General features: G+C 45.4%; 1 protein-coding gene across 2 annotated transcripts; it reads left to right on the top strand.

Moving 5' to 3' along the window:
• Positions 1 to 6,579: 6,579 nt before the first annotated feature.
• Positions 6,580 to 24,996, top strand: dhx9 (DEAH (Asp-Glu-Ala-His) box helicase 9; the record flags this gene model as incomplete). Of its 2 annotated transcripts, none has more annotated exons than XM_079214631.1 (27): positions 6,580 to 6,690; positions 6,761 to 6,898; positions 8,537 to 8,660; positions 8,898 to 9,070; positions 9,267 to 9,415; positions 10,218 to 10,264; positions 11,931 to 12,067; positions 12,156 to 12,245; positions 12,915 to 13,076; positions 15,313 to 15,390; positions 15,491 to 15,682; positions 16,294 to 16,435; positions 16,540 to 16,622; positions 16,712 to 16,868; positions 16,989 to 17,086; positions 17,243 to 17,456; positions 17,707 to 17,801; positions 17,893 to 17,966; positions 18,075 to 18,227; positions 18,398 to 18,558; positions 18,638 to 18,749; positions 19,095 to 19,256; positions 20,054 to 20,181; positions 22,617 to 22,846; positions 23,412 to 23,527; positions 24,307 to 24,507; positions 24,657 to 24,996. In XM_079214631.1, the coding sequence occupies 27 exons, from the start codon at positions 6,580 to 6,582 to the stop codon at positions 24,994 to 24,996; spliced, it is 3,867 nt and encodes a 1,288-aa protein (XP_079070757.1). The 2 variants fall into 2 exon arrangements, with proteins under 2 accessions (XP_079070757.1, XP_079070756.1); XM_079214630.1 differs by having other exon boundaries at positions 6,761 to 6,901.
• Between the last annotated feature and the right edge of the window lie 1,929 nt (positions 24,997 to 26,925).

The following is a 26,925-nucleotide window of genomic DNA, read 5'->3' as shown; positions in this document are numbered from 1 at the left end:
GTCAAGCTTTTAATCATTGAACTTCTTTAAGACAAGAACACCTACCAAATGAACACAGCAGGACAAAAGGTAAATGATAAGCAACTCACTTATGTGGCTAGACATCAAGGGAACTGTGGATTGATCACTTTCTGCCTGAGCCTGTAAGGGGACAGTTAAAAAGAATACAACAATTTAACACAACCAAAGCTCACCACAACTCACAAACATCTTGAGTCTAGTACAAGTAAAAATTGTATCATCGGCCTATTACCCACAAAGACAGTATTATAATGTACATATCCTAGAAGACAACATGACCTTAAGGTAAGCATGGAAACGGCACAGCTACACTTATTAACTAGTGTTGAGTGAGCAGGGTTAAATAAAAGAAGATTAAGTGAGTTGACTGCGGTGACATCCCCAGTCACACACCTGTCTTTGACAAGCACAGACTAATATTGTTGGTGGCTAGGCTGCTAACCAAACGTAGCAGCCTAGCTTAAACTAGGGTGACCACGTCCTCTTTTCCCCGGACATGTCCTCTTCTTCAGACCTAAAACATGTGTCCGGCAGGGATTCCAAAAACGTCCGGGATTTTGCCTCGTTTGATATTTGTGTTTCTCTGGGTCTTTCACAAACTAGTTATTACGCCCTTACACGTTTTGGAAACGGTATCTTACGTTTACCTGCATTACGTGCATGTGACGAGCACGCCCTCGACCGTTACACTGAAGTTTCTCCTCAACTTTAACGTGACAGTCTTTAATGTTCCCTATTTACAACACTGATGAAGAAATATAGAAACAAGATTAAAGCATTGACCAAACTTCATCCAACGTTACGACCCACGTTACGTTTAATATAGTGCAGCTAGCATTAGCCGACATTACTACACACATCATTAGGCTACTAGCAAGCACGAAACATGGCGCTTACTTACAGAAAGAAAACGGTCAAAAAAAGGGTAAAATATTACTCATCAAATGAGTGTGCCGAGCACAAGAATGCTGATGAACACGAGTGCCGGTGCAGCTCCATGCGGTGCAGCTCCATGCGGTGCAGCTACACGTGGTGCGTTGCGGTCATGTACAGTCAACGGTAGAGCGGACGATGCAGATAGGTCGAAAAAAAAAAAAAAAAAAAAGCGGGCGAAGCAAAAGTACTAATACCACTCCGTGAAATTACTCTGTTACAATACAAGTACATGTCCTGGAGTGAACATTTCAATTAAGTAAAAAAATTAAATATTAAAAGTAAAAAGTAGCATACTCAATAGAGGTAAATGGCTTGTGGTTATTATTATATATCACGTATATTATTACATATGCAGTGATGTAAAACATATAATGTTTCCCTCTGAAATGTAGTGGAGTAAAAGTAGAAAGTAATATGAAAAGTACTTTGTACTTAAGTGTAGTATTGAGTAAATGAATTTAGCTACATTCCAACACAGAAAAAAAAGCACAATTATCAAAAACTTACTTTTTCTAAATGAATCCAGCTCAAGCAGACTGAGCTGGTGAGATTTTCCAACCACTAATTACAAGTAACTTCCTAAAATCGAGTGTTATATAATTTCATAAAACTGATTTAAGTCAATTTACTATTTTTAATTAAATACCATGTTTGCATTTACAGTGTAGACCTCAGTAACGCGCTTTCCTGCGTTGCCCAGGATGAAGGATATTGCAAAGCAATACAACACTCAATACCATCAAGTGCACCTGTCTGTAAGACGTGGAGCTTCTAATGAGGACAAGACACGTCTGTATGAACGGACTCCCTCTACTGGTGAACTGCAGCATTACAACTGTTAAAGCGAGAGTGTCTTGCATCCGACATGTATATATTTTCCACACGTAACATCAATATTAGTTAGCGTCAACAAGCACGTATCATTGTACTTTCTGCCTTCAAAGTAAAAGCACTTCCTGTTTACATGCTCTTCACAATAAGAGTAAATGTCATAAAACAAGTTACAACACTGTGGAAAGGCTTTCAGCCTGGGCAGTATTGTTGTGACCCCAAGGAGGAACAGGCTGTCGGATAAAAGATTCGAGAGACTTTCACTCATGCGATACAATCGCTATTTTGAAGAATAAAGAAAAATGATAAACTTCATAGGATATAGTGCACTTTCTCTTTATTTAGGGAATGATGAAGTGGATTTTCTGTTTATTTAATTGCATTTTCTGTTTCTATTTTTTGGGTTGAGTGCATTTCTGTTTCTATTTTATGGGGAAAAGTGCCATTCATTTTTATATAAATTATATATTTTTATTTTTCTTAAACCACTACAATGATTCCTATAACAAGCTGGTTTTGTTCTTAGGAGTCGGCCCCCATTTGGTTTAGTGGGGTCTCATGTTTCCCAAAGCCTGTTTTCAATGTGTTATGCTGTTTGACCTGAATGTCCCCACCATACACAGCCTCTTGTATCCTGTTGTTTGTGGATTTTAAAGTGAGGCATATTTCTTTGGTCAGACAGTGTGAACAGGGTTAATGTTCGTTCAAGTTAATGGCTGAGTTTTATATGCCATTTTGTTTTACATGTTTACAATACACTATGTGGAAAGGCTAAGAGATGCCCTTTATTGAACATTGAAAATAAAGTGATGAAAGGGCCATGATGTTTGTCCAGGTATCTTTGCGGTTAATTTGGACATTTGCTTAAAAAAAATGGAAAGTAAAGTAGCTAGTAGTGAAGTTACTTTTCAAATGCAGTGACTAGTAAAGTAATCTAGTTACAATTGTCAGAAGTAACTAGTAACTTGTAACTAGTTACTTTTTCTGAGTAACTACCCCAACACTGACTAGTAAACTAGCCGTGTACTAGTACATGTACTACGCATTTGTACTCTTTACTCTACGAACACTAAACCTAATCTATCTGGTGGAAGAAGTACTTTGATCTGAAGTTAAAGTACTGTGTAATACCACAGATCAGAAATACTCTGTTTGGTGTAAAAGTCCTGCATTCAAGAACAAAAGTACCATCTTTAAAATATACTTTGGGTGGACACAGTCAGAGTACTCGTGTACTTCATATTTAATAACACATCATTGTTTAGGAGCTGACTCATAACCTGCAGCTCAGATAACTGTAAGAACAATAAATACTCAAGGAAAGTACCTCGAAGTTGTACTTGAGTGAGGTACTTGTACTTTACTTTACCTGTACTCCTTATTGTTGTACTACCTGTCTACATCTCTGTAAATATATTTATGTATTTGTATTACTGTATCCTGCTCACATAACAGTATATATGTATATATGTATATATATATATGAATATATATACATATATTTGCAGATACAGTCGATCAAGAACATTTGTCATTTTAGGTTTATGTATATTATAGTATATATACACGGTGCCACAGAAACAGGATGAAACAATACACGCAGTTCGCCTCCAGTCCAGCAGGCGGCGCTACGACGCGCAGACCGGCTTTCACCGCCTCAGTCCCCGGCTTCCACACAACAGACCTGCGGGAGCTGCGAGCTTCACCCCGCCGCTGAAAGGTAAGGACACGTCCGTCCGTTCATGTGGTCTGTGGTTCTGCAGCAGGTGGTGGTCTGTGGTTCCGGGTTCACAGGGGACCGACCGTGCTGTCTGGCGCCTTTCAGCCGAACGCGTCTGTTGTTGTGGTAACACCGGACTCAGGGATTTGCACCTGAAACGAGTCCCCTTAGGGCTGGAGCCACCCCGGTTTTGCCCCCGGACCCGTTGGGAGAGTTTCTTTAATCATGAAAAACATATAAAGTCAGATAGATTTCTAGCTGGAGTTTGGTGCGAGGAGCCATTACATTACACTACATGTTGGGATGTTAGTCTGCAGTGAATGTTAACGTGCGTGTTGTGTCTGTGTGAAGTCACGTTACAGGGAGCTGTCCAGCTGCGAGCCACACTGCGGGGAAAGCCTGTGAAGTAAGTAAGTAAGTAAAATGTATTTGTACAGCGCCTTTCGCAGACCAGGGTCACAAGGCGCTTCATAATTACAATAAAACAATACACAGATTAAGAAGTACAAACACATTTAACTTAAAAAAAAAAAGGCCAAGACAACTCAATGACGATCATAACAGCCCCAAGGCAATTAAACAAAAGCCTTGACAAATAAAAGGGTCTTGAGTTTCTTTTTGAAGGAGTCAACAAACTCCATTGAACGCAGGGAAGATCGTTCCAAAGCCTGGGAGCAACAGCCTGGAAAAGTCGGTCTCCTCTGGTCCGGAAACGGGTGGTTCTGACCCACAGACCTCAGAGCCCGAGCTGGGGTGTAAGGCTGGATCAGATCATTGATGTACGGTGGAGCCTGACCATGTAAAGCTCTAAAAGTTAAAACCAGAATTTAAAAATTGATCCTAAAGGAAACTGGCAGCCAATGAAGTGCTTTGAGAATAGGGGAGATGTGTGTCCTCCTATTAGAGTGGGTCAGGGTTCTCGCTGCAGAGTTTTGCACTAACTGCAGACGAGACAGCTCCTTCTTGTTTAGACATGAAAATAAACTATTACAGTAGTCTAAACGTGAAGACACAAATGCATGAATGATCAGCTCCAAATCATTTTGTGACACCATTTTCCTAAATTTGGAGATGTTCCTCAGCTGGAAAAAAAACAATTTTTGGTCAGCTGTTTGCAGTGTTGCACTAATGACATGTCTTTGTCCAATACAACACCCAGGTTTCTTAGGCTCGGCTTAACAGACTGGCCCAAGTCACCTAGGTACTGGTTAATCCCTGGAATTAAGTCATCAGGGGCAATAACCAGTGTTTCTGTTTTGTCCACATTTAGCTGCAAGGTATTATCACTTAGCCATTGTTTTATCTCCATCAAGCAATGAACTAAGGAATTTAGCCTCTGAAGCTCAGTCGGCTTGAAAGAGCAGTAAAGCTGAATATCATCAGCAAACATGTGGTACGAAACATCAGAAAATCTCTGGATGATTTTTCCCAAGGGGATCAAATATAACAAGAATAATACAGGCCCCAAAACAGAACCTTGAGGGACTCCACACAACAGATCTGCTGACTCAGACCTTATTTGATTAGCTGTGACACTAAAGCTACGCCCAGATAGGTATGACGAGAACCAATGTAAAACTGACCCTGACAGCCCTACTTCATCCCTCAGTCTACTCAGCAGGATCTGGTGGTCAATGGTGTCAAAAGCTGAGGACAGATCTAAGAGAACTAGAACAGTGCACTTTCCCGAATCAGCAGACATCATAATGTCACTGGACACTTTCAGTGTTAAAGTCAGTATGTGCATTGACCAGTGGCGGACGGTGGTTTTGGACGTCCTCCTCGTTGTAATGTGCTGCTGCGTGTCTCATGCGGTCCCCTCACCACACATGCTTGTCAAACATCATTGAGAGTCAAGATAGCTCCTAGCTTCTTCGTCTTCTTCTTCTTCTTCTTCTTCTTCTTCTTCTTCTTCTTCTTCTTCTTCTTCTTCTTTTTAAAGAATCTATCCAACAAAAGGTGCATTACTGCCACCTACTATTACAATTACAGAAAAGCCACACACCCAAAAATAATTGGATTCATGAGAGCATGGCGGCCATAGATTTCAGAGTCAGGCGCCACAGTAGCGCTCCCCCGACTGCGTGGCCCAGTGCATGATGGGAAACGCCTGGCTGTCGCCACATCAGAGAGCTGATTGGCTCTTAGATCTGACAGCAAACACCACATGTTGTAGAAAATCCTTATTTTATGTGTAGTTGTAATACTTAACGCTGGATTGTTGACTATTAGTCTCACGTTTAATCTGAAAACATATCTTGTGTGGTTGATAATAATAAAGATGATTTATAACACACATCAAAACCAGTAGTAATGTATTTCACATGCAGACATAAAAAGAACAAAGGATGCAGCTACACACACATTTCTACATAAATATATATTTACAAACACATGAATGAATCCAAACGGGATCTGTAAACTACAAGTAGACTAAAGATCGGAACTAACAGGAAGTAATTTTTTCTGTAACTTCCTGTGTATACTTTGAAGGCAGCTGAAAACTGTCCGACTTGATCGCAGTTTTTTGGCAACGCCTCCTGCTGCGGTCGCCTGCTCTCATCTTGATTCCTGGCCAGGCGCAGATCTAACGAACGAGCCTATTGTTTAACCAGCTCTCGATTGCATAGAGAAACAGAGGTGAAATGTGATTGGATGAGAAGACCCTTAACCAGCAGCGGCCCGTGCCACACAGCAGGCTGAAGGCTGTGAAGGCTGAAGAGAAGGCAGACAACATTGAACACTACACGCGACCTTTGACCAGCTGGCTCTGACGTCACAGTCCGGCGGGAGATTGTATTTATTTATTCATTGAAACATAAAGGACTCGTTAGTATTGGTTCACGTCCCAAAGCTGCTCGTCATAATCATCCAGCCAGAAGGCGGCGGCCATGTTTAGTGAATAAATGCACACATTCATGTATTCATCACTCCATCTTCTCTGACTTTCGAGCTGCTGTAACCAGTGAATGTGTCTGTGAGGGGTTAATATGTTTTTTCTTCTTCTGTTTCAGATTAAAGGTGCACAGGTACAAGCCCCGCCACCCGGCCACGCCCCCTGCCAGGTGAACATGGGTGACATCAAGAACTTCCTGTACGCCTGGTGCGGCAAGAAGAAGCTGACTCCCAGCTACGACATCCGAGCCGCCGGCAACAAGAACCGGCAGAAGTTCATGTGCGAGGTGAGTCCCGGTCCCCGGACCCGTCCTGTGATCCTGATCCGGGCCCAGTTCTAACCCGACCCCTCCGCAGGCCCGTGTGGACGGCTACAGCTACACCGGCATGGGCAACTCCAACAGCAAGAAGGACGCGCAGACCAACGCCGCCCGCGACTTTGTCAACTACCTGGTCCGGACCGGGGAGATGAGCGCGGCCGAGGTCCCGGCTGCCGGGGCCCTGGAGGTAAGGTTCCTGGATGTGGGGGTCCTGGATGTGGGGGTCCTGGATGTGGGGGTCCTGGATGTAGGGGTCCTGGATGTAGGGGTCCTGGAAGTAAGGGTCCTGGAAGTAAGGGTCCTGGAGGTGGGGGTCCTGGATGTAGGGGTCCTGGAAGTAAGGGTCCTGGAGGTGGGGGTCCTGGAGGTAAGGGTCCTGGAGGTGGGGGTCAGCCCGCTGCCCATTATGTTATGTGATGCATATATATATCTCATAAGCATAAGGTTAACAGGACCCTTTTAGCCTCCAACCTCGCCTGCTGCGTCATTAAGTCCAAAGCAACAACCAGTCACATTTAGTCATAACAAAACAATCCAACAAAACCTCGGCACTAAAACTCTGCACACACAAGACATCTCCAGCAGCTGCTGCACCTTGGAGAGGGGAGAGGCGGGACCAGCTCCGGCTCGACCAGCAGCAACAACAGCGATGTGGCTTGTTTATGATTAAATACGACGGCTGATGTAAAAACAGTAACAAAACCAGCAGTTCACTCACCAGGTGCACATAACCCTCCGTAACCCTCTGTGTGAAAGGCGTCATCAGTAAATCCACCAGCAAGTCCGTTTCTCAGGCTTCAGCCTGAGATTTTAGCTTCTATGTTATAGCTTCTTCTCTTTCTTTCATTGACAGAAGTCACGCTGCCCCACTGACCAATCACAGCGCATGTTAATGGTCACGCTGGGCCACTGACCAATCATAAACGTCCACGCCATTTCACAGGCGCTGCTCGTCAAAGAATCCACCCAGCTTGTCAAACTAAAGATCTGATTTGTTGAAGTCCATGACAATCAACCACAATGTCCACTATCTGTGTACTTTAATCTGCAAAGGCTTAAACTGCTTTGCCCCCATAGAGACACCAGAGGTGAAATCTGATTGGATGAAACTCTCCTTCAAACCAGCTGCACTGAAAGCAGTGCTGCAGGCTGAAGGCAGAGCAACAGAGGAAGACAGGTGCTGTGCAATGAGAAAATAAGTTGATAGGGTAGCATCTTTATAATACATGTAGTGTATTTGTGAAAAATTATTAAATTATAAAATAGCTATAACTTTGTGATTCTGTTTAGGCCAGCAGTGAAGGCTAAAGCCTAGTTTATGGTTCTCCGTCAGGTCGACGGCGTACCTAAGCCGTAGCCTGACGCGCACCTCCAAAAAATCCTAATTACGCGTCGCGTTGACGCGGGCCGTAAGCGCTGTGATTGGTCCGCTCAGAACGTAATTTCCGGCAGTTGCTTTTTCCCAGCCTCGACCGGTTTAGTGGTCGTACAGACCACCTCCGCAAACGTCTTCTCTGTCGCCTGCAATTCAACATTTGCAATATAAGCATTTGCTCTTCAATATTGATGAGCTCCAACTTTAATGCAGCCGCTCCAACTTGGTCGCCATTGTTTACTGTGACCGGAATTCGGCTATAACCCCTGAAACCACACAGACACACCCCCCTGGCAGCATGGCGGTAATTGCAGGCAACACGTTCCCTCGACGCAGAACTTCGAATGCTCAACGACGGCGTCACGTCGACGGCGAACCATGAACTAGGCTTTAGCAGGCCCTGACGGCCCACCACTGATCAAAGTCTTGTTCCAACAGGTGAGCGCTCCAGGTGGACACCAACCTGATGGAGCAGCAGGAGCAGCAGGAGGAGGCGGGGCCCCTGGGAGCCTCCCCCCCAGCGGCCCTCCGCCACCTCACCTGGTGCTGAAAACAGAAAAGGGTATGAATCTCTCTGTTGAGCTTTAGGTCAGAGGTCAACAACCTTTTTTGTGTAAGAAAATATGTTCAGCTAACGTTACTAGCTCTCCTCCTGTTGGTTCTCCGTTAGCGGTGCTGCTAACATTACTAAGTCTCCTGCTGGTCACATGATCAGAGACTAGAGAAACATCATGATGTCCTGATCACATGTTTTATATAAGTATTGGAGGGAAACATGTTGTGTTGTTGTTGTTATTAGAACAGGGCGGTAGCTGCGGACCGGTACCAGGAGTGACTGGACTTGGCTACTCAGGAGGAGGAAACTCTGGATGGGGAGGAGGAGCAGGAGGAGGAGCAGCAGCAGCAGACTGGGACCGAGGAGCCAACCTGAAGGAGTACTACGCTAAGAGAGACGAACAGGAAGCACAGGCGGTATGACAAAGATCCTCTGAACAACCGATGCTCTGTAGTTTAGTGTTATAACTAAACTCTGTTCAGAAACAAAGATTCTCTGAACAACAGATGCTCTGTAGTTTAGTGTTCTAACTAAACTCTGTTCAGAAACAAAGATTCTCTGAACAACAGATGTTCTGTAGTTCGTAGATGAAACTATGTTTCCTCCCTGCAGACTCTGGAGTCGGAAGAGGTGGACCTGAATGCTAGTCTCCATGGTAACTGGACTCTGGAGAACGCCAAGGCCCGTCTGAACCAGTTCTTCCAGAAGGAGAAGACCAGCGCTGAGTATAAATACAGCCATGTGGGACCGGACCACAACAGGTCTGGATCAGAAACCAGGAAGCACACAGAGTTATTATTAATACTGATATATTAGTGATAGTGATATGTAAAGACCCCAGGACGTCCTGTATGTTCTTCTGCTGGACGGATGAGACCCAGAGACCTCCGGAGTGTGTCGGTACACCAGAGAGGTCTCACTGCTGCTCACCTGTAGAACCTGTAACCAGCAGGAGGCGCTGGTTCCAGGTGTTGAGGGTTCACCTGGAACCAGCTCCTCCAGTAGGAGGCACTGGTTCCAGGTGAACAACGACAGACGCACAACAACAGACGGACAACGACAGACGCACAACAACAAACGGACAACGACAGATAATAGATAAAAGGAAAAGCTGTATGAAACATGGTTGACATCAGGAAGATGCTAAGTCTAAACCAGTCTAAACTAGTCTAACCCACATCTGAGGTTGAAGAACAGAACCAGTTATCTGGACAAACTGAGACAGATCAGAACCTCAGGAGACAGACACGGGCCAGAGATCAGAACCTCAGGAGACAGACACGGGCCAGAGATCAGAACCTCAGGAGACAGACACGGGCCGGCCTTTAGGCGCACTAAAGCGGGCCCGTGGGTTCTGGAGGCTGGTTGTGATGTCTGGTGTTGCTGTGTCACGCAGGGCGCCGGGGACTCGACCCATCGGTGTTTATTTAATAAAAGTCCGGCAGAAAAACATACAGGCTTCCTCCTGAGGGCGGCAGGTGAGTGCACCGCTTCACGGGTCTTTCACCTTTTATTCTGGAGGGGTAGAGCTCACAGGAAGTGAAGCTGTGTTTGTGTCTGCAGGAGCTTCATCGCTGAGATGCAGCTGTTCGTGAGACCGCTGGGCAGAAGTAAGTACTCACTCAAGTACACGCTGGAGGTACTTATACTCAAGTATTTACATTCACTCAATATTGAGTACACAATGGAGGTACTTGTACTCCATGCTTCTTTCTACGTCTACTGTACTACACCTCAGAGGTACATGTTGTACTTGTTACTGTACTACACTTCAGAGTAGGGCTGCAACTAACGATTATTTTAATAATCGGTCGATAAATTTTTAGATGAATCGGATAAAAAAACTAAAAGTGACAGTGCAAAGCATGTTCAGAAAGCACAAACAGGTTGCTCCTTGAACATCCCTGAGCTGTTAATTAAAAAAGAAAAAGAAAAATGGACTAACACTAAAACATACACATGTATGCTTTACATCTGCCAAATGTGAGCGATTTTTACTGTAATTGATCTCCTTGGAGCATAGGCTGCATTTACATACCCTGCTTTATCAATATGTATGAAATACTGGGACAGTGGGAAGCTGTACTGCTCCTCTTACGTCTGTTTTGACCTCCACTTTCAGGCCCAGCTCCACTTCATCTCAGCTCTGCATCAAGCTGCCTCTTATGACCACGACATCACGTTGTTGGCTAAGCCCAACTACGTGATTTGAATCATTCTACTTTGAGTAAAAAGATTAAAAAAAACCTGCAGCCAGATCCGCCGGTGTGCCGGTTTAACGTTAACGAGTGACTGGTGAAGTGAACCAGACCGGGGGTTACGGCATGTTTCATCACGTTACAATTTTTTTACAAGCAAGACTGAACTGTAACGGAACATAACGTAACTTTAACGACAATAAACAACCGAAACACGTTAGCTAACGTGATAGCTGTTGTAACTTGTTTGATTGCACGATTTACTTTCATCGTGAAGAGCATGGAAACAGGAAGTGCTTTTACTTTGAAGGCAGAAAGTAGAATGATACGTGCTTGTTGACGTTAACTAATGTTGATGTTATGTGTGGAAAATATATACATGTTCGGTGCAAGAGCGCGTTCTCAATCGCTTTAACAGTTGTAAGACTGCAGTTCACCAGTAAAGTGATTCCGTTCATACCGGACGTGTTTTGGTCCTCATTAGAAGCTCCACTTCATTACAATAGCAAGCTGACTAGCTTCCATTAAAAACAAGTTTGAGGGAAATGAAGACGCTGTAGACATCTTAACGCTGATTGGCTAAGACTTGACACGTCACATCAAAGATGTTTTATTTTTGCGAAGGTCACAACCTCAGCGTTTCTCCGTGTCTCACTCCAATTTCAGAAACGCTGGCAGGCCAGTTGCTCTGCTCGGCTCTTTTTCTTCTTCTCGGCGACTTATTGACTGCCGTCATAATCGCACGACACAATAAATCGATAATGAAATTCGCTGCCAACTCTTTTGATAATCAATTTTTATCGATTCGTTGTTGCAGCCCTACTTCAGAGGTACATGTTGTACTTGTTAGTACTACATCTGAACCGTGTATTTGTACACTGTGGAATGACTGCTTTTAAGTAACGGTTCTCCGTTCTCACTGATACATTTCAACACAGTACTTCAGGATGTAAATCCTCGTGGGCCCAGTCGCTCTCCCTGAGGAACCTCCAATGTTCTCAAGTCACTTTGACGTTTTTCTTCTCCTGAGACGTTTCCGCCAGAAGGTCAAAGGTTCACATCCCCGTGTGCTCTGCAGGGATCACGGCTCGGGAGCACGGCTCCAACAAGAAGCTGGCGGCCCAGTCGTGCTCGCTGTCCCTGGTGCGGCAGCTGTACCACCTGGGGGTGCTGGAGGCCTTTTCCGGGCTCACCAAGAAGAAGGATGGAGAAACCGTAAGCCGGCGGCGGCGCTCAGCCTGTGAACCGTTTCCCGCGGCGTGCCCGGTGCTTCACTCTGTGTCGTCCTGTGCTTTGTGTCCAGCTGGAGGCGTTCCAGGTCGACGTGCCTGCAGACCTGCAGCAGCAGCTGGCCGCCGTGGTCCAGGAGCTGGGAGTCCACGTTGCCCCAGCCGTGAGTCACCCGGGAACCGATCAGTGGGTCGATCCACGGAAGGGCAAAGATAATGCTGAGAGCACGTCTTCGACCCTCTGAGCACCGGGCAGTCCGTCTCCTGTCACGTGTTCTCCCTGGTTTTCAAAATAAAAGTCAGGACTAGAAGCAGAACTAGAACACGTCTTTAGAGCAGAATAACTCAGTGATGAGGAGTTAAAATGAGCCTTTACTTCCTGTTTGTATTTCCTCTTTTCCTCTCTTCTCTCTCTCTCTTCTTCCTCTCTCCTCTTCCTCTCTTCTTCCTCTCACATGACTGTTGGTCTCAGATGAATCAATCATGACGTCATAGTTTCTCTTAGTTCAGAATTTAATGTTTTTAACACAATGTGATGAAAGTAAACGGTTTATTTGAGGAGAGATTTTAACCTAGCGACATTTTTTTGTGTTTCTACGAGCTCATATAACATAATCCACAAGTATGAGCAAGATGTGTCGAAAATTACCCCGAGAAATCTTTCTAATTACTGCTCTAAACGGATGCTGTGGGTTGAGGCGCATTTGAGGTCCAGAAAGAAAGTTAGGGCATTTCTTGTGGAAGCAGGTCTTCACAATTCTTCATAAAATGTGATTCTTTACTCATTTTAAGATCAGATGTGGAGTCTAACCCAGTCCTTGTGTCCCGTCCAGCCTACAGACCCGTCCCACTCCGTGTCCCTGGTCCAGGGGAAGCTGGCGACCTTCGAGCCGTCCCAGCGTCAGAGCGGCGCCGGGGTCGTGCCCTGGTCGCCGCCGCAGGTCAACTGGAACCCCTGGACCAGCAGCAACATTGACGAGGGACCGCTGGCCTTCGTGAGTCTTTGCTCTTTACCTTCAAGTACCGGAGAGGCCTTTTCATCTGGTATTGCTTCAATTATATTTATGGACAGATATTCAGTCGCAAGAATCCTTACAGGATCAGATAAACAGCTGATGCTCAGACCAGCTGGTGTTTTAGGATGACCAATAAAGCTCTTTATATGTTGATATTTTTTCATATTTCACAAAACGTTATAATATGAGTATTAGTACCAGTATGTAGTGTGGATTTGGGACGAGTGGAGGGTCCTCTGCCTGTCAGGCGCTGCTCTGGGTCAATAAGAACCCGGTAGTAGTCCCCTGGCTACTCTGTGATGATGTCAGCATGTTTGACATTAGGCTCTTTCGAAATAGCTGCTTTTCGCCTTGAAAGTAGACGAGAGCAGGCGGCAGCAGCAACATCATCATCATCATCAGCGGGCGTTGACAAAAAACTGCAGTCAAGTCGGACAGTTTTCAGCTGCCTTCAAAGTACACACAGGAAGTCACAGAAAAATGACTTCAGCTCTCTGATGTGGGACAGCAGGCATTTCCCATGATGCACTGGGCCACGTAGTCGATGGAGAGCTACTGCGGCGCCTGACTTGAAAACCTGCGGCCTGCTCTGTGTCCATCCATTTTTATCTGCCTCTAATGGGAGGCGTCCAGGAGGCATCCTGATTAGATGCCCGAACCACCTCAGCTGACTCCTTTCAACACGTAGGAGCAGCGGCTCAACTCCAAATTCCCTCCTGATGTCCAAGCTCCTTACCCTGTCCCCCGTCTGGGTCAGCAGTTCCCCCCATCGCTGAGAACAGCTTGGGGTAGGCCCTGCTTTCCCTTCCTGAGCCGTCTAATGGTTTGCCAGAACCTCCTTGAGGCCAACCGAAAGTCCTTCTCCATGGCCTCCCCGAACTCCTCCATGCACGAGGTTTAGCCCTAACCCTTCTGGCCTGCCGGTACCCCTCAGATGCTTCAGGAGACCCCTGAGCCAACCAGGCCCAAAAGGCCTCCTTCTTCAGCTTGACGGCTTCCCTCACCCCCGGTGTCCTCCACCGGGTTCTCGGGTTGCCGCCACGACAACAATGACCTTCCGACCACAGCTCCTAGCGGCTGCGTCCACAATAGAGGCTTTGAACACGGTCCACTTGGATTCCATGTCCCCAACCTCCCTCGGGATGTGTGAGAAGTTCTTCTGGAGGTGGGAGTTGAAGACCTCCCGGACAGGATCCTCCTCCAGACGTTCCCAGTTCACCCTCACTACACGTTTGGGCTTGCCAGGTCTTTCTAGCCGGCTCCCCCATCTGATCCAACTCACCACCAGGTGGTGATCAGCTCTGCTCCTCTCTTCACCCGAGTGTTCAAGACATACGGCCGCAGATCAGATGATACGATTACAAAGTCGATCATTGATCTCCGGCCTCAGGTGTTCTGGTACCAGGTTACACTTATGAGCCACCTTATGTTCGAACATGGTGTTCCTTATGACAAACCGTGGCGAGCACAGAAGTCCAACAACAAAACACCACCACTTCAGATCGGGCAAGCCGTTCCTCCCAATCACCCCCTGCAGGTTTCTCTATCATTGCCCACGTGAGCATTGAAGTCTCCAGGAGAAGTATGGAGTCGGCAGGCGGCGCCGTTTCCAGGACCCCTCCCACCGACTCTAAGAAGGCTGAATACTCTGAAATGCTGTTCGGTGCATAAGCACAAACAACAGTCAGAGCCTTACTCCCCACACCCCGTACGCGCAGTTAGGCGACCCTCACGTTCTCCGGAGAAAACTCCAACACAGCGGCGCTCAGCCGGGGGCTCGATCCCCACTCCCGCCCGGCGCCTCTCACCCTGGGCAACTCCAGAAAAGGACAAAGTCCAACCCTTCTCCAGGAGCTTGGTTCCAGAGCCCATGCTGTGCGTGGAGATGAGCCCCGCTCCACCTCCTGCACCATTTCTGGCTCTTTCCCCGCTAGCGAGGTGCCGTTCCTCGTCCCTAGAACTCGTCTATGCTGCCAGAGATCGGCCCGCCCCCCCTGCCCAGTCTACATAGCACCCGACCCCGATGCTGGTCCCTGCGGGTGGTGAGTCCACAGGGTGGTTGCTCCATGGTATTTCTTCGGGCTGATCCCGACCGAGCCCCATGGGCGAAAGCCCGGCCACCAGACGAATGTCATCATGTTTAATATCGTCTGCTCTGTGGTGATGTCATCATGTTTGCTATCGGCTGCTCTGTCATCATGTTGTTTGTTCTCAGTGCACTCCGGAGCAGATCAGCAGCGACCTGCAGAAGGAGCTGATGCACCAGCTGGAGCACGACGAGCATCTGCACAAGGTCAGCCGGGCTTCTTCTCGTCCTCATTTTCTCTCTCTCTCTCGCTTCTTCTTCCTCCTCCTCCTCTTCCATTGTAAGAATACTTCTCCTCTTGGTCCAGATCCTGTCTGAGCGGGAGCAGCTTCCCGTGAGACAGTTCAAGGAGGAGGTGCTGGCGGCGGTGGAGAGCAACGCGGTGGTGATCATCAGAGGAGCGACGGGCTGCGGTAAAACCACACAGGTTCCTCAGTACATCCTGGACAGCTTCATCCAGACTGGACGAGCCTCGGACTGCAACATCGTGGTCACGCAGGTAACGGCCAATCAGAGAGACCCGTCAGGGACACCTGCAGGAGCTCAACTCCTCTTGGAACTGCTCACCTCCATGACCACTGACCTTCATCACCTCCATGACCTTCATGACCACTGACCTTCAACACCTCCATGACCGTCATGAACACTGACCTTCATCACCTCCATGACCTTCATCACCTCCATGACCTTCATCACCTCCATGACCTCCATGACCTTCATCACCTCCATGACCTTCATCACCTCCATGACCTCCATCACCTCCATGACCTTCATGACCACTCTCACCTTCATCACCTCTCTGACCTTCATCACCTCCATGACCTTCATGACCTCCATGACCTTCATCACCTCTCTGACCTTCATCACCTCCATGACCTTCATGACCTCTCTGACCTTTATGACCTTGCCCTTCATGGCCACTCTCACCTTCATCACCTCTCTGACCTTCATCACCTCCATGACCTCTCTGACCTTCATGACTACTGACCTCCATGACCTCTCTGACCTTGACCTTTATGATCTTGCCCATCATGACCACTCTCACCTTCATGACCTTCATCACCTCTCTGACCTTCATGAACTTGGCCTTCATGTCCCCTCCCCCTGCAGCCCAGGCGGATCAGCGCCGTGTCGGTGGCTGAGCGGGTCGCCTACGAGAGAGGAGAGGAAGTCGGGAAGAGCTGCGGCTACAGTGTCCGCTTCGAGTCCGTCCTCCCTCGCCCGCACGCCAGCGTCCTCTTCTGCACCGTCGGTACGTGGACCTCCTCCTCCTGCACCTCATCCTCCACCTCCTCCTCCTCCTCTATGAGGAACAGGCTGTTTCCTGCTCCTCCCGGTGACATCCTGTTGTTTCAGGAGTTCTGCTGCGGAAGCTGGAAGCAGGAATCAGAGGCATCAGTCACGTGATCGTTGACGAGATCCACGAGCGAGACATCAACGTGAGTCCAGTGTTCTGGAGGGTCGGAGAACCGGTTCAGGTCTGAAGCCTCCGGTCTGACCTTGTGTGACCTTGTGTGTGTCTATGCAGACGGACTTCCTGATGGTGGTCCTCAGGGACGTGATCCAGGCCTACCCTGAGGTCCGCATCCTCCTCATGTCGGCCACCATCGACACCTCCATGTTCAGGGAGTACTTCTTCAACGCGCCCGTCATAGAGGTGTTCGGACGCACCTTCTCTGTTCAAGGTACCTTCATGACCTCGATGATCAGAATGACCTTCATCTGACTTTCATGATCAGAATGACCTCCATGACCTCAATGACCTTCATGACCACTACTTCTAACTACTTCTTTGTGCTAAACAGAGTATTTCCTGGAAGATTGCATCCAGATGACCAACTTCGTCCCTCCGCCGCTGGACCGCAAAAAGAAAGACAAAGACGAGGAGGGAGGAGAGGAGGACGTGAGCTACCTTTGCCTTAAATGCTGTGTCCTCTGTGTGTCCTCATTGTCCCTGTGAAGACAGGAGAATGAGTCCTCTCTAGAGAGTGAGACGTTGTCCTCTCTAGAGAGTGAGACGTTGTCCTCTCCAGAGAGTGAGATGTCTCTCTCTGTGCAGACCAACTGCAACGCTATCTGCGGGCCGGACTACACGCTGGAGACCAAGCGCTCGATGGCTCAGATCAGCGAGAAGGAGACGTCCTTCGAGCTGGTGGAGGCGCTGCTGAAGTACCTGGAGACGCTGCAGGTGAGCGGGGCCGTGCTCGTCTTCCTGCCGGGGTGGAACCTCATCTGCTCCATGCAGAGACACCTGGAGACCAACCCGCACTTTGGTATGTACACACCTGAGACACACACTTTGGCACGTACACACCTGAGACACACACACACTTACACCTGAGATACACACTTTGGTAAGTCACACACCTGAGACACACACTTTAAGTACAACATGTACCTCTGAGGTGTAGTACAGTATAATAAAGTACATCATGTACCTCTGAGGTGCAGTAGTGTATAAGTACAACATGTACCTCTGAGCTGTAGTACAGTAGAGGTAAAATCTCTCGTTCTGGTTTCCAGGAAGTAGCCGGTACCGGATCATGCCGCTCCACTCCCAGATCCCCCGTGAGGAGCAGAGGAGGGTCTTTGAACCGGTTCCAGACCACATCAGGAAGGTCTGGACCGTTATTCATGAATTATTATTCAAACCAACAAGAGTTTGTTTGTTCTGTTTACACAGTGCTTTAAACTGATTTTAATCTGCAGGTGATTCTGTCCACCAACATCGCAGAGACCAGCATCACCATCAACGACGTGGTCTACGTCATCGACTCCTGCAAGTACGGGTCCCGAGTTAGTCTACATGTCCCAGTTTAAACAGGTCCTCTTTGGGTTTAAAGAGGACTGGTCCTCATGGTCCTGGTTTAAACCCTCTCCCGTGTCCTCAGGCAGAAGGTGAAGCTCTTCACGTCTCACAACAACATGACCAACTTCGCCACCGTCTGGGCCTCCAAGACCAACTTGGAGCAGAGGAGAGGCCGAGCCGGTCGAGTCAGAGCCGGGTTCTGCTTCCACCTCTGCAGCCAGGCCCGCTTTGAGAGGTAAGACCTCCTCCAGTCCTTCTCCAGTCCTCCTCCAGACCACCTCTAGACCTCCAGACCTCCTCCATACCTCTAGACCTTGAGACCTCCTCCAGACCTCCAAACCCCCTCTAGACCTTTAGACCTCTAGACCTCCTCCAGACCTCTGCTCACCCCCTCTCCCCCTGCAGGCTGGAGACCCACATGACCCCAGAGATCTTCAGGACTCCGCTCCATGAAGTGGCTCTGAGCATCAAGCTGCTGAGACTCGGAGCCGTCGGTCACTTCCTGTCTAAAGCCATCGAGCCGCCGCCACTGGACGCAGTGATCGAGGCGGAGCACACGCTGAGGGGTACTCCTTAAAATACTACTATATATGTATATGTGTATATTATATATACGTGAATACTAAGACGCGTCTCCGTCCTCAGAGCTGGACGCTCTGGACACCAACGATGAGCTCACTCCTCTGGGACGCGTTCTGGCTCGACTCCCCATCGAGCCTCGTCTGGGGAAAATGATGATCATGGGCTGCATCTTCCAGTCAGTTCCTCCTCCTCCTACTCCTCTTCTTCCTCCTCTTTCTCCTCCTCCTCCTCCTCCTCCTCCTCTTCCTCCTCCTCCAGCGTTGGAGACTTCATGTGCACCATGTAGTAACGACGTGTCCTCTCTTCCTCATCCAATTTCTCATCCTCCACCTCCTCCTCTTTTTCCTCCTCTTCCTCCTCTCCTCCTCATCTTCCTCCTCCTCCTCTTCCTCCTCCTCCTTCTCCTCCTCCTCCAGCGTTGGAGACGCCATGTGCACCATGTAGTAACGACGTGTCCTCTCTTCCTCCTCTTCCTCTTCCTCCTGACTTCTTCTTCCTCCTCCTCCTCCTCCTCCTCCAGCGTTGGAGATGCCATGTGCACCATCTCGGCCGCCTCCTGCTTCCCGGAGCCCTTCGTCAGCGAGGGCAAGCGGCTCGGCTTCGTCCACAGGAACTTCTCCGGCAGCCGCTTCTCTGACCATGTGGCCCTGCTCTCTGTCTTCCAGGCCTGGGACGACGTCAGGTCACTGTCGCTTTATTTATTTATATATATATATATATATATATATATATATATATCTATCTCTATCTCTATCTTTACACTTCTATACGCAGTTCACGACTGAGCCACACGAGGGAGCCCGCATGCTGCTTTAGATGAGAGGAGATGAATCTAATATATGTAATAATGATAATATCTAATCTGAAGACGTTCATGTTTCATGTTGTCTCTCAGCTCGTGATTCCTCAAACCTCCAACATGACTCACTCTTATCTTGATGTTCAGGATTATGGATCAAGTCTGTTGTGAATGATGTCATTTTTTGAAGTGGATCTCCAGAAAATAAGTTTTCAGGATCGCTGATACAAAATAGTGGTTTTTTTTCAATTATTATTAATAATTAACTTTTTTAAAGAATTATATGAAATATTGTGCTTTCTTTTATTTAAAAGAAATATTGTGATTTTTTTTATTATTTATATATATATATATATATTCTTTTTTTTATGATATGACATTGTTTTTTAAATAAACTATTCTTTTTTTATTAAGAAAAATTACAAAATATTGTGTTTCTTTAATTATTAATTTGAAATATATTGAATTATGACACATTGTGTATTTATTTTTTTTAGGATATGAAATATTGGCCTTTTTTTATTTAAAATAATTGGATTTTTTTTAATGAAATGATTATATATATATATTTAAATTATATGATATATTGTTTTTTTAAATATAAACTATTGTTTTTGTATTTTATTAAAAGAAAAGTATAAAATAACGTGACATTAACCCTGCGTTGTCGCGGCGCTCAGGGTCAACGGCGAGGACGCAGAGAGCCGCTTCTGTGACCACAAGCGCCTCAACATGTCCACTCTAAGGATGACCTGGGAAGCCAAAGTCCAGCTGAAGGAGATCCTGGCCAACTCCGGATACCCCGAAGGTACCTAAACTAGGGCGATATACCAGTTCAACCGGTATACCAGTTCAACTTTAGTCATGTTATAACTTTAGTCATGGTTATAACTTTAGTCATGTTTGTAACTTTAGTCATGGTTATAACTTTAGTCATGTTTGTAACTTTATTCATGGTTATAACTTTAGTCATGGTTATAACTTTAGTCATGTTTGTAACTTTAGTCATGGTTATAACTTTAGTCATGGTTATAACTTTAGTCATGTTATAACTTTAGTCATGTTATAACTTTAGTCATGTTTGTAACTTTAGTCATGTTTGTAACTTTAGTCATGGTTGTAACTTTAGTCATGGTTATAACTTTAGTCATGTTTGTAACTTTAGTCATGGTTGTAACTTTAGTCATGTTTGTAACTTTAGTCATGTTATAACTTTAGTCATGTTATTACTTTAGTCATGTTTGTAACTTTAGTCATGGTTATAACTTTAGTCATGTTATAACTTTAGTCATGTTATTACTTTAGTCATGTTTGTAACTTTAGTCATGTTTGTAGCTTTATTCATGGTTATAACTTTAGTCATGTTTGTAACTTTAGTCATGGTTGTAACTTTAGTCATGTTTGTAACTTTAGTCATGGTTGTAACTTTAGTCATGTTTGTAACTTTAGTCATGTTATAACTTTAGTCATGTTATTACTTTAGTCATGTTTGTAACTTTAGTCATGGTTATAACTTTAGTCATGTTATAACTTTAGTCATGTTATTACTTTAGTCATGTTTGTAACTTTAGTCATGGTTATAACTTTAGTCATGTTTGTAACTTTAGTCATGTTATAACTTTAGTCATGTTTGTAACTTTATTCATGGTTATAACTTTAGTCATGTTTGTAACTTTAGTCATGGTTATAACTTTAGTCATGTTATTACTTTAGTCATGTTTGTAACTTTAGTCATGGTTATAACTTTAGTCATGTTATTACTTTAGTCATGTTATTACTTTAGTCATGTTATAACTTTAGTCATGTTATTACTTTAGTCATGTTATAACTTTAGTCATGGTTATAACTTTAGTCATGTTATAACTTTAGTCATGTTATTACTTTAGTCATGTTTGTAACTTTAGTCATGGTTATAACTTTAGTCATGTTTGTAACTTTAGTCATGGCTGTAACTTTAGTCATGGTTGTAACTTTAGTCATGGTTATAACTTTAGTCATGTTATAACTTTAGTCATGTTATAACTTTAGTCATGTTTGTAACTTTAGTCATGTTTGTAACTTTAGTCATGTTTGTAACTTTAGTCATGGTTATAACTTTAGTTATGTTATAACTTTAGTCATGGTATAACTTTAGTCATGGTTATAACTTTAGTCATGTTTGTAACTTTAGTCATGTTTGTAACTTTAGTCATGGTTATAACTTTAGTCATGGTTATTACTTTAGTCATGGTTATAACTTTAGTCATGTTTGTAACTTTAGTCATGGTTATAACTTTAGTCATGTTATAACTTTAGTCATGGTTATAACTTTAGTCATGTTTGTAACTTTAGTCATGTTTGTAACTTTAGTCATGGTTATAACTTTAGTCATGGTTATAACTTTAGTCATGTTATAACTTTAGTCATGGTTGTAACTTTAGTCATGTTTATGACTTTCGTCATGTTTTAACTTTAGTCATGTTTGTAACTTTAGTCATGGTTGTAACTTTAGTCATGTTATAACTTTAGTCATGTTATAACTTTAGTCATGTTTGTAACTTTAGTCATGGCTGTAACTTTAGTCATGTTATAACTTTAGTCATGGTTGTAACTTTAGTCATGTTATATCTTTAGTCATGTTTGTAACTTTAGTCATGGTTGTAACTTTAGTCATGTTATAACTTTAGTCATGTTATAACTTTAGTCATGGTTGTAACTTTAGTCATGTTATAACTTTAGTCATGGTTGTAACTTTAGTCATGGTTGTAACTTTAGTCATGTTATAACTTTAGTCATGGTTATAACTTTAGTCATGTTGTAACTTTAGTCATGTTATAACTTTAGTCATGTTGTAACTTTAGTCATGTTATAACTTTAGTCATGTTATAACTTTAGTCTGGTTGTAACTTTAGTCATGGTTGTAACTTTAGTCATGGTTGTAACTTTAGTCATGTTTTTTCATCTACATTCCCCTAGGTCCTAAGTCCCTCCATGTTTAGCTTCCTAACACCCTCTATATACCAATGTACAAACAGCTGCTCACCACTATAACAGCTGTTCAGTTGGCCGGCGGTCCTTTTCGGTGTCCATGAATGAATGTGTTGAAAAACCGTGATATACTGTGAAACCGCATCTTACAAAAGAATCTTACAAAATACCGTGATATGAATTTTTGGCCATACCGCCCAGCCCTACCTGAACGCACCTCCAGAAGGACGGCTCGGCCCGGTTCTGTCCTCACCGCGTCCTCTTTGTCCTCACTAGAGTGCCTCATGACCCAGATGTTCAACACGGTGGGACCGGACAACAACCTGGACGTGGTGGTGTCCCTGCTGACCTTCGGTTCGTACCCCAACGTCTGCTTCCACAAGGAGAAGAGGAAGATCCTGACTACCGAGGGGCGCAACGCCCTGATCCACAAGTCCTCCGTCAACTGCCCCTTCAGCAGCCACGACATGACGTACCCGTCACCCTTCTTCGTCTTCAGCGAGAAGGTGAAAACACACCAGACGCACTTTACGTTAATGCAGTGGTTCTCAAACTTCATGTTCACTCACTTCTCAAACTTTACATTAATGCAGTGGTTCTCAAACTTTAAATTAACTCAGTGGTTCTCAAACTTTACATTAACTCAGTGGTTCTCAAACTTTACGTTAATGCAGTGGTTCTCAAACTTTACATTAACGCAGTGGTTCTCAAACTTTTTCTGTCACGCCCCACTTTGGAGGAAGAAAATGTTTCGCGCCCCAACAAAATTCGAACAAAATGGTCCATGCTGAATTTCAAGATTCATTTTATTGTCTTATGCACAGATAACAGACAGTTACTCTGTACAATGAATAGCTTATTTTGCTGCGTCCTCCTAACACACAGAAAAAACAATAAACTTAAGGTAAAAAATAAATAAAAATAAGGCACAAAATATAGTAACAGTATTGTATAAAGTAAATATAGTAACAGTATTGTATATAACTTTTTGTGACTCCTCCATCTGTGCTTTTTCAAATAATAATAGTCGTGGAATAGTTTAACGTGAGCGAGTGTGTTTCTGCGTCTCAGATCCGAACCAGAGCGATCTCGGCCAAAGGGATGACGCTGGTCAGCCCTCTGCAGCTGCTGCTGTTCGCCTGCAAGAAGATCAGCTCCAACGGAGACGTGGTGGAGCTGGACGACTGGTGAGAGGACGTAGAGCGACGTAGAGCGACGTAGGGCTGAAGTAGAGCTGACGTAGAGAGCTGACGTAGCACGACGTAGAACTGACGTAGAGCGCTGGCGTAGGGCTGCAGTCTGACGTAGGGCTGATGTAGAGCCGACGTAGCACGACGTAGAGCTGCAGGACGACGTAGGGCTGATGTAGAGAGCTGACGTAGCAAGACGTAGAGCTGACATAGCAAGACGTAGAGCTGCAGGTTGACGTAGGGCTGACGTAGAGAGCTGATGTAGAGCTGCAGGTTGACGTAGGGCTGACGCAGAGAGCTGATGTAGAGCTGCAGGTTGACGTAGGGCTGACGCAGAGAGCTGATGTAGAGCTGCAGGTTGACGTAGGGCTGACGCAGAGAGCTGATGTAGAGCTGCAGGTTGACGTAGGGCTGACGCAGAGAGCTGATGTAGAGCTGCAGGTTGACGTAGGGCTGACGTAGAGCTGCAGGTTGACGTAGGGCTGACGCAGAGAGCTGATGTAGAGCTGCAGGTTGACGTAGGGCTGACGTAGAGCTGCAGGTTGACGTAGGGCTGACGTAGAGAGCTGATGTAGAGCTGCAGGTTGACGTAGGGCTGACGCAGAGAGCTGATGTAGAGCTGCAGGTTGACGTAGGGCTGACGCAGAGAGCTGATGTAGAGCTGCAGGTTGACGTAGGGCTGACGTAGAGAGCTAACGTAGGGCTGACGCAGAGAGCTGACGTAGGGCTGACGTCCACAGGAAGTGAGTGGTGACCTTTCACAATAATGTTGGCAGGATCAAGCTGAGGATCCCTCACGAGGTGGCAGGTGGCATCGCTGCCCTGCGCGCCGGTCTGGAGGCGCTGGTGGTGGAGGTCACCAAAGACCCAGAGTACATACGGCAGATGGACCAGAGCAACCAGAGACTGCTGGACCTCATCAGACTCATATCCAGACCTCAAGCTGCACCACTCAACGTGATGGCAGGCAGCCACAGGTACGGACGGACTGACTCACACTCACAGACAGACTCACACTCACAGACAGACTCTCAATCACAGACAGACTCTCAATCACAGACAGACTCACACTCACAGACAGACTCACACAGTTTCAGACTTATGATGATTCTTCTTCTCTGCACAGGATGGGTGACGGTCCTCGACCTCCAAAGATGGCACGCTTTGATGGAGGAGGAGGAGGAGGAGGAGGAGGAGGAAGAGGAAGGGGAGGAGGGGGGTACAGCGGGGGCTATAGAAGTGGAGGAGGAGGGTATAGGGAGGGAGGAGGAGGATATGGAGGAGGAGGAGGAGGGGGGTATAGGGGAGGAGGATATGGAGGAGGAGGAGGAGGGGGGTATAGGGGAGGAGGATATGGAGGAGGAGGAGGAGGGGGGTATAGGGGAGGAGGATATGGAGGAGGAGGAGGGGGGTATAGGGGAGGAGGATATGGAGGTGGTCGAGGATACAGAGGAGGAGGTTATTAATATCCAGGAGGAGGGGGAAGAGCAAGAGGAGGAGGAGGAGCAGCAGTTATTAACCTCCTGACAGCGGTTCATCGTCACTGATCTCCAGAAAAGATTACATGAATCAATCTTTCTTTCTTTCTTTTAGATGTTGTTGTCGTTTTTTTTTCAATAAACTCTTCAGATCACAAACATACTTATTATTTCATTTAAGAAGTCAGATCCATCCAGTACCTGAACAGCACCTGAACACACCACAGTACCTGAACACACCACAGTACTACTACTTGTAACAGGGTATTTTCACAGTGTGTATTAGTACTTTTACTACAGCGTGTATATATATATATATATATATATATATATATATATATATATATATATATATATATATATACACACACACTCACCTAAAGGATTATTAGGAACACCATACTAATACTGTGTTTGACCCCCTTTCGCCTTCAGAACTGCCTTAATTCTACGTGGCATTGATTCAACAAGGTGCTGAAAGCATTCTTTAGAAATGTTGGCCATATTGATAGGATAGCATCTTGCAGTTGATGGAGATTTGTGGGATGCACATCCAGGGCACGAAGCTCCCGTTCCACCACATCCCAAAGATGCTCTATTGGTTTGAGATCTGGTGACTGTGGGGGCCATTTTAGTACAGTGAACTCAATGTCATGTTCAAGAAACCAATTAGAAATGATTGGAGCTTTGTGACGTGGTGCATTATCCTGCTGGAAGTAGCCATCAGAGGATGGGTACATGGTGGCCATAAAGGGATGGACATGGTCAGAAACAATGCTCAGGTAGGCCGTGGCATTTAAACGATGCCCAATTGGCACTAAGGGGCCTAAAGTGTGCCAAGAAAACATCCCCACAGCATTACACCACCACCACCAGCCTGCACAGTGGTAACAAGGCATGACGGATCCATGTTCTCATTCTGTTTACATCTGACTCTACCATCTGAATGTCTCAACAGAAATCGAGACTCATCAGACCAGGCAACATTTCCAGTCTTCAACTGTCCAATTTTGGTGAGCTCTTGCAAATTGTAGCCTCTTTTTCCTATTTGTAGTGGAGATGAGTGGTACCCGGTGAGTCTTCTGCTGTTGTAGCCCATTCGCCTCAAGGTTGTGCGTGTTGTGGCTTCACAAATGCTTTGCTGCATCAACAAGGCATTTTCGCCCACAGGACTGCCGCATACTGGATGTTTTAATACTCAGACCGGCCCGTCTGGCACCAACAACCATGCCATGCTCAAAATTGCTTAAATCACCTTTCTTTCCCATTCTGACATTCAGTTTAGAGTTCAGGAGATTGTCTTGACCAGGACCACACCCCTAAATGCTTTGAAGCAACTGTCATGTGATTGGTTGATTAAATAATTGCATTAATGAGAAATTGAACAGGTGTTCCTAATAATCCTTTAGGTGAGTTTGTGTGTGTGTGTATATATATATATATATATATATTAGTTACTGTAGACACTCCAAGGGATAATTTCCAAAAATTTCAATTGGATTTTTTTTTGGATCATTTTTATCCTGTGACGTTAAACATTGCTGTTAAAAACTATTTAAAACACTATAAAAAGCTAGGTAACAACTGAGACTTGTTAAAGCACACAAATATCCATTACATCAATTTAGAAATATATATATATATATATATATATATATATATATATATATATATATATATATATATATATATATATATATATATATATATATCAATCAATATAAAATCAAATCAATCAATATAAAATCAAATCAATATAAGTATGCTTGTAATACGTGTATAAATTGCTTGTCAAACTGGTTTGTAAATATTTTCCAGTGAAGAAACTTATTCGACACGACAGCTGAGGTGGTGACGTCATCAAGCTGCTGTTCCCAAAAAGTCCCAAACGGGTTGCGGAAGAGGCGGTAGTGTCCT

This window comes from Taurulus bubalis (assembly GCF_910589615.1).
Source record: "Taurulus bubalis genome assembly, chromosome: 1".
Lineage (NCBI taxonomy): Eukaryota > Metazoa > Chordata > Actinopteri > Perciformes > Cottidae > Taurulus > Taurulus bubalis.
Note: the sequence above shows the minus strand (reverse complement) of the source record. Positions and strands in the feature narration are given on the sequence as shown.